At 39.5% G+C, this 14,378-nt stretch overlaps 1 protein-coding gene across 10 annotated transcripts in view; it reads right to left on the bottom strand.

The window, feature by feature from the left end:
• Positions 1 to 14,372, bottom strand: part of RAD17 (RAD17 checkpoint clamp loader component) — a 45,393-nt gene extending 31,021 nt beyond the window's left edge. Inside the window, exons 1-8 of one of the 10 annotated variants that reach the window (XM_038010455.2) lie at positions 13,864 to 14,050; positions 12,999 to 13,135; positions 12,607 to 12,710; positions 11,950 to 12,130; positions 10,102 to 10,359; positions 9,477 to 9,560; positions 3,318 to 3,474; positions 154 to 290 (exon numbers count right to left, since the gene is read on the bottom strand). In XM_038010455.2, the coding sequence (XP_037866383.2) occupies positions 154 to 290; positions 3,318 to 3,474; positions 9,477 to 9,560; positions 10,102 to 10,359; positions 11,950 to 11,958 (645 nt within the window). In that variant the 5' untranslated portion in view covers positions 11,959 to 12,130; positions 12,607 to 12,710; positions 12,999 to 13,135; positions 13,864 to 14,050. Of the gene's footprint in view, positions 1 to 153; positions 291 to 3,317; positions 3,475 to 9,476; positions 9,561 to 10,101; positions 10,360 to 11,949; positions 12,131 to 12,606; positions 12,711 to 12,998; positions 13,136 to 13,863 lie in introns of those variants that run through there. The other 9 variants (XM_038010451.2, XM_038010452.2, XM_038010449.2 and 6 more) reach the window with 9 other exon arrangements.
• Positions 14,373 to 14,378: the final 6 nt, after the last annotated feature.

Below are 14,378 nucleotides of genomic sequence, written 5' to 3' on the forward strand. Positions count from 1 at the left end.
GGCAGGAGAATGGCGTAAACCTGGGAGGTGGAGCTTGCAGTGAGCCAAGATTGCGCCACTGCACTCCAGCCTGGGTGACACTGACAGAGCAAGACTCCGTCTCAAATAAAAAATAAAATAAAATAAAATAAAGATTTTAAAAGTTGTCCTTACTTCAACCAGAATTATCTTCTTATCAGTTCTCAGATCATCTCCAAGCATTTGTAACTTGTTATACTTTGTCGCTCTTAGTAGAAACTCTTTGAAAACTGCTATCTGAGACTGATAGGGAAACATATGGAAGCTTGATTCTGAAAGGAAACACATAACCACTTTTATTTTCAACAAATTATATACATTAATATTAAACAACTGTATGCACACACACACACATTTGATGCATCTCACAATACTGTAGACTGTTTCCTAATTAGGAAAAATCATTTAAATTTAAAATAGAATATTCCTTTCAAAAGACAAGAGTCAACATGTAGCCAGGTGCAGTGGCTCACGCCTGTAATCCCAGCACTTTGGGAGGCTGAAGCGGGTGGATCGCTTGACCTCAGGAATGCAAGAGCAGCCTGGGCAACATGGTGAAACCCGGTCTCTACAAAAAAATACAAAAATTAGCCAGGCGTGGAGGCTTGTGCCTGTAGTCCCAGCTACTTGCAGGGCTAAGGCAGGGGGGACAGCTTGAGCCCAGGAGGTAGAGGTTGCAGTGAGCCGAGATTGTGTCCAGCCTGGGTGACAGAGTGAGACCCTGTGTAATATGGAGTTAACTGACCTAAGAACACAGCCGTCAGCATAACATTCATACAATTGATAAAAATATTTATGACTTTGGCCTACCCAATGAAGAATCTCTAAAGGAGTTCAAGCCTATTAATGAATTACCTTCAGTGATAAGGGTTTGGTTTGTTTGTTTGTTTGTTTGAGACAGAATCTCACTCTGTCGCCCAGACTGAAGTGCAGTGGCACAATCTTGGGTCACTGCAACCTCCGCCTCCCAGGTTCAAGCAATTCTCCCGCCTCAGCCTCCTGAGTGGCTGGGATTACAGGAACGCATTGCCATGCCTGGCTAATTACTGAATTTTTAGTAGAGACGGGGTTTCACCATGTTGGCCAGACTGGAGTGATAAAGGTTTAACAACAAAAACAGAATGACTGATTAGTGAACTTGAGAATGAGGGAAGCTCTCTGAAGGCATGTTTCATATGGAAGACTGTTTAAATTAAGGCTTATCAGACTGTCAAAAGTAATGCTACTATTTAGAAAGCAGTAAAAGCCAGGTGCAGGAACACACGTCTGTAGTCCCAGCTACTCCAGAGGCTGGGTCATGAGAATCCCTTGAGCGCTTAAGAAGTTCAAGTTCATTCTGGACAACATAGTAAGACTTTGTCTCTTAAAAAAATAGTAATAATAATGGGCCGGGTGTGGTGGCTCACGCCTGTAATTCCAGCACTTTGGGAGGCCGAGGCACTTGGATCACCTGAGGTCAGGGGTTCGAAAACAGCCTGACCAACATGGTGAAACCCCATCTCTACTAAAAAAATACAAAAATAAGCCGGGCATAGTGGTGGGCGCCTGTAATCCCAGCTACTTGGGAGGCTGAGGCAGGAGAATTGCTTGAACCCAGGAGGTGGAGCTTGCAGTGAGCCAAATCACTGCACTCCAGCCTGGGTGACAGAGCAAGACTTTGTCTCAAAATTAATAATAATAATAATAAGGAAAAGAAAACAGCAAAAGCACCAGCAGGAAGGAATACTAGTAGCACAAAGGAGTGCATTAAAGAGTCCAGACAAGGGATTTTGAGGAACACTCCACATTAAAATAAAATTATCCTTCCACAAGTCGGCCGGGTGCGGTGGCTCATGCCTGTAATCCCAACACTTTGGGAGGCCAAGGTGGGCGGATCACGAGGTCAAGAGATCGAGACCATTCTGGCCAACATGGTGAAACCCCATCTCTGCTAAAAGTACAAAAAAAATTAGCTGGGTGTGGTGGAATGTAGTCCCAGCTACTTGGAGGCTGAGGCAGGAGAACTGTTTGAACCCAGGAGGCAGAGGTTGCAGTGAGCCAAGATCGCGCCACTGCACTCCAGCCTGGCAACAGAGCGAGACTCCATTTCAAAAAAAAAAAAAAATTATCCTTCTACAGAAACCTTTCCCTTCAAAATGGCCTAGGAGATCTGGCTGTCCCTAGTTTCACCACCTAGAGTTGCAATATGAAAAACTATGAAAGATAAAATGATAGTGCTAAAGTACATAAGCATATGCATGAACTTATAACCTATTACATCTTTAAACTGGTACTATTGCCGGGCATGGTGGCTCACACCTACAATCCCAGCACTTTGGGAGGCAGAGGCGGGTGGATTGCTTGAGGTCAGGAGTTCGAGACCAGCCTGGCTAACATGGCAAAAACCCCATCTCTACTAAAAATACAAAAATTATCTGGTTGCGGTGGCCTGTAATCCCAGCTACTCAGGAGGCTAAGGTATGAGAACAGCTTGAGTCTGGGAGGTAGAGGTTGCACTCCAGACTGGGTGACAGAGTGAGACTCTGTCTCAATAAATAAATAAATAAGATTGTTACTATTATCAATTTTTAAATCGTTATCTTAAGGCCTCCTTCCAAATTCCAAAGACATCTCTGTTCTTTTGCTTTCATTTGATATTGTTCTAACAGGTATTTACTGATCTAAGCTATCTTCTTGGGGGGCAAGTTCTTTTTAACACATCTTTTTAACAGCTTGATTTAACAAATAAAATACCTTAGTTAATACTGTCTAACCTCCTAGCCAGATCTTAGTAAGTAGATAAATAATGCAAACGGAACATGTTAACAAAACAGTTAAGACTTAATCTTCAAAAAATTCCATTCTCTTCCACTGGAGACATGCTTTCTTTCCTTCTCCTGAAATAACTTTTATTTATTTATTTTTTGGGACAGTGTCTCACTCTGTTGCCCAGGCTGGAGCACGATGGCACAATTATAGCTCACTGCAACCCTGAACTCATAGGCTCAACTGATCCTCCCACCTCCCACCTCAGCCCTTCAGTAGTTAGAACTACAGGTGCACAACACTATACCTAGCTAATTTTTTTATTTTTGCAGACAGGGCCTTTGTATGTTGCCCAGCCTGATCTTTAACTCCTGGCCTGAAGCAATCCTCCTGCCTCAGCCTCCCATGTGAAAGCCATCGCACCTGGCCTGTGAAATTCCATCCCTCTGAAAGTGGGAAGTACGGGAAAAAATGCACTCATAGAAGTTTATCTGAAAGCTCCCTTAAGCACGGGTTTTTCCCACTACTTCCACTACCTTCACAGCCAATCTTACCAGTATTAAATATCTCCCTGAAATCATCTTTTTGGAAATCTGGTAAAACTGGATTAATCCACTCTTGTACTTGAATACCATGCTCCTTTGATAGTACTTTTATGGTCGTTGTCTTTCCACATCCAGGAGGACCTGTTATTAATAAAATAGATCCACCCTAAAATCAAATACAAATTATTAATTAAAAACCAAAATCACTGGAATGCTAGAATATTATTTCTGACTTTTCATTCTAAATATCATTTACTTCTATAAATATTTGCTGAATGTCTCATATAAGCAGATAAAATTTCATAATAATGCTTGCTGGAATAAACTAACTTTATTTTTTCTTTTTTTAATTGTTTTTTTCCCCCATTTTCCATACAAAAACATCTGCAAATATGGAAATAAGAGAATCGTAATTCTTCAACTCTAAATTCTGCTTCTGATAATTTCTAAATTTTTGCATTATGTCCCTCCCAAGGACTACTTAGTAGCCAAATTAAAACCACCACACTTTGGCTAAATTAGGGAGGTGATGTCTAAAACAAAGATTTTTAGAGGTTACCTGAACTCATTTTTTTTTTTTTTTTTGAGACGGAGTCTTGCTCTGTCACCCAGGCTGGAGTGCAGCGGCGCAATCTTGGCTCACTGCAAGCTCCGCCTCCTCGGTTCACGCCATTCTCCTGCCTCAGCCACCCGAGTAGCTGGGACTACAGGCGCCCGCCACCACGCCCGGCTAATTTTTTTGTATTTTCAGTAGAGACGGGGTTTCACTGTGTTGGCCAGGATGGTCTCAATCTCCTGACCTCATTATTTGCCCGCCTCAGCCTCCCAAAGTGCTGGGATTACAGGAATGAGCCACCGTGCCCAGCAAAATTTATTCTTTTTTTTTTTTTTTTTTTTTTTTTTGAGACGGAGTCTCACTCTGCCGCCCAGGCTGGAGTGCAGTGGCCAGATCTCAGCTCACTGCAAGCTCCGCCTCCCGGGTTTACGCCATTCTCCTGCCTCAGCCTCCCAAGTAGCTGGGACTACAGGTGCCCACCACCTCGCCCAGCTAGTTTTTTGTATTTTTTAGTAGAGACGGGGTTTCACCGTGTTAGCCAGGATGGTCTCAATCTCCTGACCTCGTGATGCGCCCGTCTCGGCCTCCCAAAGTATTATTCTTAATAGAGACATCTCATTGGATGATATAATTTACTGTTATACAAACACAATATTCTCATGGAAAGACTTCAGTTTGGTTACTAAATTCTTTAAGAAATGCATATTAAGATACATATTCGGGAAGAGCACGGTGGCTCACACCTGTAATCCCAGCATTTTGGGAGGCTGAGGCAGGCGGATTCTTTTGAGCCCAGGAGTTTCAGACCAGTCTGTTCAACATGGCAAAACCCTGTCTCTACAAAAAAAATACAAAAATTAGCCGGGCATGGTGTGCGCCTATAGTCCCACTTGGTCAGGAGGCTGAGGTGGAAGAATCGCTTCAGCCTGGGAGGTGGAGGCTGCAATGAGCCAAGATTGTGCCACTGCACTCCATCCTGGGAATTAAAGTGAGATCCTGTCTCAAAAAAAAAAAAAAGAAAAGTAAAGAGAAAAAAAAAAAGAAACATATTTACTAGAGATAGGATTCTAATGAGAGATTAGAGATTGTTAATCCCAGTAACATTCCCTCATACTGTAAATTTGATTAAAAAAAAAAAAGTTAAAGCTACAGAAATATCAAAAGATTTCCTACATACTATGGCAGGCTATAATTCTTGCTTATTTGTTTTCCTTTAATAAGAACCTATGTACCTTGGACAAAGAGAGCCTGTTCCACTTTTGAAAAGGGCAGTGTGTGAGTTATAGTGCTGTTCACTACGAGTTCAAATTATATAGATCAACAATATACAGTCAGGTGCCAGATAATCAACTTTCAGTCAATGATGGACCACATATAAACAGTAGTCTCATAAAATTATAGTGGAGTTGAAAAATTCCTAGTAATAATAATGCAAAACATCACTCACGTTTGTGGTAATGCTGGTGTACACACACCTACTCTGCTGTATAAAAGTGTAACATGTATATCTCATTATGTGTAATATATAATGCTTGATAATTATAATAAACAACTATGTTACTGGTTTATATATTTACAGTGCCATATCTTTATTATTAGAATCTACTTGTTCTTATTAAAAAAAAAAAAAAAAGTTGGCCGGGCATGGTGGCTCACGCCCATAATCCCAGCACTTTGGGAGGCTGAAGCAGGTGGATCATCTGAGGTCAGGAATTTAAGACCAGCATGGCCAATATGGTGAAACCCTGTCTCTACTAAAAATACAAGAACTACTCGGGCGTGGTGGTGCACTCCTGTAATCCCAGCTACTCAGGAGGCTGAGGCAAGAGAATCGCTTGAACCAGGGAGGCGGAGGCTGCAGTGAGCCGAAATCGCGCCACTGCACTCCAGCCTGGGCAACAAGAGTGAAACTCTGTCTCAAACAAAACAAAACAAAACAAAAAGTTAACTATAAAACAGCCTCAGGCAAGTCCTTCAGGAGGTACTGCAGAAGAAGGCACTGTTGTCATAAGAGACGACAGCTCCTTACATGTTGCTGCCTCTGAAGACCTCCTAGTGGACAAGATGTAGAGGTGGAAGACAGTGCTATTAATGACCCCAACCCTGTGTAGGCCTAGGCTAATATGTATGTTTGTGTCTTCATTTTTAATTTTAAAAGAAGCTTAAATTTTTTTTTTAATACAAAAAAGTTTATAAAGATATAAAGACAGAAAATATTTTTGTACAGCCGTACCATTTATTTGTGTTTTAAGCTAAGTGTTATTATGAAGGAATCTAAAAGTTTAAGTAAAAAGGTTACATAAAGTCCTTAACATAGCATTTACAAAAAGTTCCAGTAAGTGAAGGTTTATTAAATAAAAAACTTTTTAAGTTTAGTGTAGCCTAAGTGTACAATGTTTATAAAAGTCTACAGTAGTGTGCAGTTATGTCCTTAGACTGTCACTAACCACTCACACTCACTGACTTAACCATCTTCCAGTCCAAGCTCCATTCATGGTAAGTTCCCTATATAAATCTATAATAGCATTTTTTATCTTTTATAACCATGTTTTTACCAAACTTTTTTTTTTTTTTTTTTTTTTTTTTGAGACACAGTCTCGTTCTGTTGCCCAGGCTGGGGTGCAGTGGCACTGTCTTCAGCTCACTGCAACTTCTGCCACCCGGTTTTAAGTGATTCTTGTGCCTCCCGTGTAGCTGGGATTATAGGCACACACCACCACGCCTGGCTAATTTTTGTATTTTTAGTAGAGATGGGGTTTCACCATGTTGGTCAGGCTGGTCTCGAATTCCTTACCTCAGGTAATCCACCCACCTTGACCTCCCAAAGTGCTGGATTATAGGCGTGAGCCACTGAGCCTGGCCTTTTTACTATACTTTGTAATGGTATGGTTTAGGAATGTTTATTTACACATATAGTTTCCACTGTGTTATAATTGCCTACAGTATTTAATACAGTAACATCCTATACAAGTTTGTAGCACAGGAGCAAAATATAGCCTAGGTGGAGAGCAGGCTATAGGCTATACTACAGGTTTGTGTAAGTACACTCTATGATATTCTCACAACAATGAAATCACCTAATGACGCATCTCCCAGAATGTATCCCCATCACTAACTGAAGCATGACTGAACATTAAATAACTTTAAACAAAAACACATATACAACAAGGCTATATATTGATGGGTTGACAAAAATGTAACCAGAGGTTTGCAGAAACCTAATTTAGTGTTTTTGTTAGAAATAATGGTTCAGTATTTGCTAATTCAGCAACTTTACAGAACATAACTACCTTGAATAATGATAACTATAATACCAGACAGATCACTTATTTACAAAGAAAAAGAAGCCTATGCACAAGTATTATACATTTTTCTCATGTAATAATATACTTACGTGTCTGTTTTCTGACAGAGTGGGTATAGGCACATAGCAAGTTTCCCTTTCAGTAAGAGAACTAGTAGGTAGTTTCTTATCAGCACATTATAACGTGAAGTCTTTTGTTCACACTGTTCCCATTTGTCTACACTGTAACAGAGTTTTACTGAATTCTGAAGGAAAGAAGTTGTCCTGAAAAATTAAACTCTGCAAATATTTGGTATATTGCACTTAAAATAAATTTTGAAAAGTAATCTTAGTTTGCCCATTGATAAATCTAGATCTTCCCAATTTTTTTGAACAAAAACGTTTTCTAATTACTGACATCACTGAAACTTCTGTAAAATAAAGGGTAAGTGATTTGGGCCAGGCATGGTGTGGCTCATGCCTATTAATTCTGGCACTGTGGGAATGCCAAGGTGGGAGGTCTACTTGAGGCCAGGAATTCAAGACCAGCATGGGCAACACCGTAAGACCCCATCTCTACAAAATTGTTTTTAAAAATTAGCCAGATGTGGTGGCACATGCTTGTAGTCCCCAGCTACTCAGGAAGCTGAGGTGGGAGGACTGCTTGAGCCCAGGAGTTCAAGGCTGCAGTGAGCTATGACAGCACCTCTGCAATCCAGTGTAGGCAACTGTCTTTAGCAGGACCCTATCTCTAAAAAGTTAAATAAACAAATAAATAGTATATGATTAAACCCCAACTCCTTAGGGGGAAAACTTTTGAAACCATAAAAGAAAGGGTTAGTAAACTATTACTAGATTCAGGGGGAAAAAAAAGGCCTAAGAGATATAACAACCAAACGCAAGGTTTGATCCTTGATTACATCCTGTTTGAAACAAACCAGCTACAAAAGACATTTTGGGGACAAATGCAGAAATGTGAATATGAACTGATCATTAGATAGCATTAGGGCATCCTGGTTAATTTTGTTAGAGAGAATAATGGTATGCGTAATTAATTAGGAAAATAATTTTTTTAAAAACACAGAGACATACTGAAGTCTCTAAAAGTCTAACTGAAATGTCACAATGTTTATAATTTACTTTAAAATACTTAAGTGGGAAAGAATGAGTATATTCTGTATATATGAATATTTTTATTATTCTATTTTCTTTTATGCTTGAAAAATCTCAAAATAAAAACATTTAAAAAGAGAGATTGGGCCAGGCGCGGTGGCTCAAGCCTGTAATCCCAGCACTTTGGGAGGCTGAGACGGGCGGATCACAAGGTCAGGAGATCAAGACCATCCTGGCTAACATGGTGAAACCCCGTCTCTACTAAAAAACACAAAAAACTAGCCGGGCGAGGTGGAGGGCGCCTGTAGTCCCAGCTACTCGGGAGGCTGAGGTAGGAGAATGGCATCCACCCGGGAGGTGGAGCTTGCAGTGAGCTGAGATCCGGCCACTGCAGTCCAGCCTGGGTGACAGAGCAAGACTCCGTCTCAAAAAAAAAAAAAAAAAAAAAAAAAAAAAAAAAAAAAAAAAGAGAGATTGATGGAAGGAGAGAATATTTTACCTTGGAGGTTCAGGGTAATTGTACAGTAAGGAAGTGAAACAAAAAATATCAGTCTAAAATAAATAATGACTGTTTTGGGCTATATTTAGTAGAGAAACTAATATGTAATTTGCCTGCTTTCCTCAGCCTGAGATAATCGGGTGTGCTAAATACACTAGTACCCTAATTGGTTTACTGATTCTTTATGCTAACAATAAGACATAAAGAAAAAGAGTTACAAATAAAGGGGAAAACTCAAAGTCTCTGAGTCTTTTAGTCAAGTTGGAAGTAGTAAAGTCAGGAAGCCTTTTTTTTCGTTTTTTGTTTTGTTTTGTTTTTTTATGGTTTTTGGTATTGCTCTGTTGCCCAGGCTAGAGTGTACTAGTGTGATCACAGCTCACTGCAGCTTCCACTTCCTGGGCTCAGGCGATCCTCCCACCTCAGCCTCCCAGGTAGCTGAGACCAGTGGCATGCACAATGCCCAGCTAATTAGCTGTAGAGACAGAGTCTCCCTATGTTGCCCAGGCTGCTCTTGAACTCCTGGGCTCAAGTGATCCTCCCGCCTTGGCCTCCCAAAGTGCCAGGATTACAGGCATGAGTCACCACGCCCCAATAGGGAGCTTTCCGCTGGAGGAGATCTAGATTTGTTTTGAGCAAAATCATCATAAAACTTTAACTTCTAACAACACACTGTAAGAAAAATATTTGATGTTATATATTTAAAAACACATTTCTTACCTGTTTTGGTTGCCTTTCTAAGACTTGAGCTTTTAACCAGGTTTCAACTTCCTCAATTTTCTTTTTATGCACAGCAAGTTCATGCTACAACAAAAATTTCAAATTTAAAACAAAACTTCTTAACTGAAGATTTTTTTGGTACATCAGCACATATGAACCTAAGCATTATTAACGAAAAGAAGTAGCAAATCAGTAACAATCTATACAATAAAAAGGTCCTTTTGATTATACTTGAATTTTTATACTATTATGGAAAAATTATATTCTTAAGTTGATAACTCTGTATGATAATTTTGGCAAGTTTGTTGTTATAACATTTTTTAAAATTCAGAAATACATTTTGAGAAGACAGTAGAGAGGAGTATTACATTTAGTACAAAAACTTTTAAAAAGATCAATTCTATGTTGGGATTAAATTAAATCTAAGATAACTAGTAATACAACTTTAGAGTAACTATTGCGAAAAATCTGAGCCTTGGAAAATTCAAAAATCCAGATTTTTTTCTAACCCTTAGAAAGATTCTTATGAGTAAAAAATCTGAAAATGTTCATCTCTCTGCTTCCCATCCACCCTTATACACCCTGAAATTAAATTATGTAGACATGTCTGCATGCTTTTCAGTACCTGAGTTTCTGGTTTATATTTATCCACCCATGGTTCATTTTCAGACAGAGATTCTTTTGAATTTTCTAAACTATAAATCTGTTCTAAGGAAGACAGATTTCCTCTTTTTCTCACTGGAAATTTACTACTTTCTAATGTAGAAGGTCCATTTTTTCTTCGATGACTTGAGTTATTCACACCTAATGACGTGGCAGTAATAGTAGAGATGTCTCTACACTCTTGAAAATCATCAAATGATGGATCGACCCAGTCTGTTACCTGAAAAAAAAAAGAAATCATGTAAATATAATCACATTTGCTCCCATCTATTCCCCCAAATAACTGAACTACTCTGGAAACAGCATACTCATAAATTTATAACCTTTAAAACTAAAAAAAAAAATTTTTTTTTTTTGAGACAGGGTCTTGCTTTGTCGCCCAGGCTGGAGTGCAGTGGTACAATCTCAGCTCAAGCAATCCTCCAGCCTCAGCCTCTTGAGTAACTGGGACTATAGGCATGCACCACCATGCCCAACTACTTTTTTGTACTTTTTGTAGAGATGGGTTTTTGCCATGTTGCCCAGGCTGGTCTCAAACAATTCTTGGGCTCGAGCGATCCTCTCACCTCAGCCTCCCAAAGAGCTGGGATTACAGGTATGAGCCAAGACACCCGGCCTAAAAATCTTACAAATGAACTCTTTTAAAATAAAACTCTCTCTGTAATAGTTGTTTTTCTACTTTACAGTAAGTGCAAGTGCATACTTGTCTACTTGACCTTAAAGGAGTAAAGAACACAAACTTATTTTTATTAATTGTAATCTTCCCAGCATAAAGACTAGAATGATTTTTTTTAACTCTCTGTAGGAAACATAAATATTAAAATTACCTATTAAAAAAAGCAAAACAAAATAAACAAATGATAATATTTTAACAGAAATAGCAATAAGAGTAACACATCTGCCTTGGCCAGGTTAATACATTCACAAACTAAGAACCATTTCATATATCCAAATAATCCATATCAGCTTTAAGACTTAGTGAAGATATAGACCAAGGATCATAACGTTGCAATCTGTAATTATGACTGGATTATATTTTTCTTCAGTGCAAGAAGCAACTAATATTTTTATAATTGAGACAGGCTTTTCACGGGGGAACTGTCACTCAGAAACGCCTAGTAATGGTTGGGTGTAGTGACTCACACCTATAATTCCAGCATATTCAGAGATAGAGGCAGTAGGATTGCTGAGCCCAGGAGTTTGAGAACAGCTAGCATAACACAGGGAGACCCCAACCCTACAAAAAATAAAAAATTAGCCAGGCATGGTGGTGCACACCTGTATTCCCGCTACTTGGGGGGCTAAGGTGGGAGAATCACTTGAGCCTGGGAGGTCAAGGTTGCAGTGAACCATGGTCACCCCACTGCACTCCAGCCTGGGCAACACAGTGAGACCCTGTTTTTTTTTCTTGCTAAAAATTAGAAATTATTAGTTAATTATTACAAATAATTAGAAATTAGAAAGTTTTACCAGATTTTTTAACACTCTAATAGCATTAATCTAGAAAAACATAGCTTCAGATCTGGTTGTAGAATCTACTGCCTGGCTAACAAAAAGAAACCAAGTTATGTTTTCCTTCAAGAATACTCAGCCATAGTTGTGAGCTACCAATTAGACAATGTTCCTCTCTTGAAGAAAACGAACCAGAAGTGGAGCTGAAAGTAGGCTTAGAGGAGGCAATTTAGTGCTTACAAATACTTTACAAATGCTAAGTCACACTTCACTCTTCTTTTAAGACAGAGAGTTAGGAATATTATTGGCAGTGGATTAAAAAAGGAAGACCACTGGAAAAAATTTCAGTCATAGCTACCTGATTCATTTCGTCCTCATCAAAAGATTGTGACTGGTACTATAATTTTGGCCCCTTTCCTCTATATTTTTGAGTGTATGAAAATATCTTTCATTATAAACCTTTCGACAGCAATTCTGATTTGCAAATTATTTATACATTTTAGAGTTTCATTTCTTACATAAATGTGGACTCCCATATACTAGAAAAAAGAGAAAGATAAACAGCAAAGTTAAGTAATTTACTTAACATCAAAGAAAATTTAGAGCCACCACTTAGGGAAATAGCTACCCTGCATGCATGAAACTGTCTGACCCCCATCCCACTTTAACCCCTATCTTGCTGAGAACTGACACACTGAATCACATTACTTCTAAGAAGTAGGGCTTTTGGTTAAGCTATAACACCAACTACCACTCATATTTCTCTTTTCTATGTTCTTTCATTCAAATGTTTTCAGCCTTTGTGACTGGGACTGTAAAACACTTTTTCAAAATTAAGGTTGTACTTTTAGAGAACATTTGTTTCACAACTTATTACCAGACTTGCTGAAATCATTAATTACAATAGATACTGGGCTCTATTACTTTGATAGCAGTAATACGTTATTAACAGTATGTATAAAAATTTATAATTATTTTAAGGCAATTATTACATGGCCATTCTAGTGTATCATACCTTTGTGGAAGATACCTTTGGTCTAAGAAAAGTTTTTGACATTATAAACTGTAATAGTTCCCATCCGTAGTTCAGGACCTGTAGTACATTAAACTATAATTCACCTAGGGGGGAAAAAAAGAAGCCCTCAAATAAAGAAAAACTGTAATTGCAGAATTATAGTAATAAATGTATACTGATATAATCAGCAACACAATAAAGGCTCAAGAACTAGTGAAAAGGAACAGTAAATTTAAGTGATACAAGAAATCAAAATTCTAAAATAATTTTACTTTTAATGACTATAACTGTATCAAATAATCTACTTGTGGTGTTACTATCGGAGTTTTTCACAAGAACTCAATGATGTATCAGAGGAAAAACAGAAAAAACCACACATACTATGTACTTACCTTTTGTCATTAAAATTAGGCAATTTTATTTGAGCAATTTTTATACTGAAAATTAAAGTTTTCCTAATTTCAAATTACAGTTGCAGTTCTTCATTTCCAATATTTCCCAAAAAAGTAAAATACCATGAATTCACTTGCTGTGGACGAAGAATTTAAGTCTTACTGTAAAATTTTTGTTTTCATCTGAACACGTTACTAGAACATTTCTTGGTAACACTGTGGTTTTCAACCGTGTTTTCAAATGCTTAAACGTTTATGCAAAACTAGTGAATTCAAAAATTTTAAGTTAGCCAGAAGAAAATTTTAAGGCCTGCAAACTTATACACCGGAAAGTATACCGGACTATTTTACAGTTTGGAGGCACACATAGCCTATAAACACCCCGACACACTAGAAAACACATTGTTCAGCCCTCCGCCCCAAATCGTTCACGATTAGAGACTGTAACGTTTCAACAGGTACACAAGTGGAAAAAAAACACCTATTTGAGTAAATACAGTTTGCAGCTCAAAATAAAAGATGCAGACCAGGGGCCAGGCGCGGTGGCTCACGCCTGTAATCCCAGCATTGTGGGAGGCCACGGCGAGAGGATCACCTGAGGTCAGGAGTTCGAAACCAGCCTGGCCAAAACATGGTGAAACCCCATTTCTACTAAAAATGCAAAAATTAGCCGGGCGTGGTGGTGGGCGCCTGTAATCCCAGCCATTCCGGAGGCTAAGGCAGGAGAATCACTTGCACCCGGGAGGCGGAGGTTGCACTCCAGCCTGGGCGACAAGAGTGAGACTCCGCACCCCCCGCAAAGGAAAAGAAGACTACTGTCACGGTCAGGGCTCTATTCACCCCTGAAAACAAGATTGACAATTACCTCCTTTAAAAAGCAAATAACTGTCCCTGAAGATGCCAGGTTCCTGAAATGAGATGTCAGAGGCAGACCTTCAAGACTATTCCTAGCCGACCCACCACCACCCCACACAGTGAACAGGGTATACTAAGCTCAAACATTCGTTCAACGTAATCCTATAATCAGTGCCGGGTTGAGCTCGAAAATCCCCGCTGCAGGACAGGGCTTTGCACCCTCAATCTTCTCATCCCCAGATGGGATGGGCTGGTCGGGAGGAGGAGCGACGCGAGCCCAGGAAAGTTCGAAGGCAGAGATAGACTCGCGTCTCTAAGACATACACATAATATAGCCGCAGCCGCGGCGGCCTTACTTTCCCGGAGCTGCATCCCCTTTTGGGCAAAGAGCTGAGGCGACCAGGGTCTAACCTAGGTGAAAGGGCAGCCACCTGACCCTACCCGGGCTCAACGCCGAGCCTCTCGGAGGAACGGCCTCCCGGGGACCTTGCAGACTGGCCGGCGCATCAGCGACGCATGCGAAGG

Source organism: Chlorocebus sabaeus, chromosome 4 (assembly GCF_047675955.1).
Source record: "Chlorocebus sabaeus isolate Y175 chromosome 4, mChlSab1.0.hap1, whole genome shotgun sequence".
In the NCBI taxonomy this organism is placed as follows: domain Eukaryota; kingdom Metazoa; phylum Chordata; class Mammalia; order Primates; family Cercopithecidae; genus Chlorocebus; species Chlorocebus sabaeus.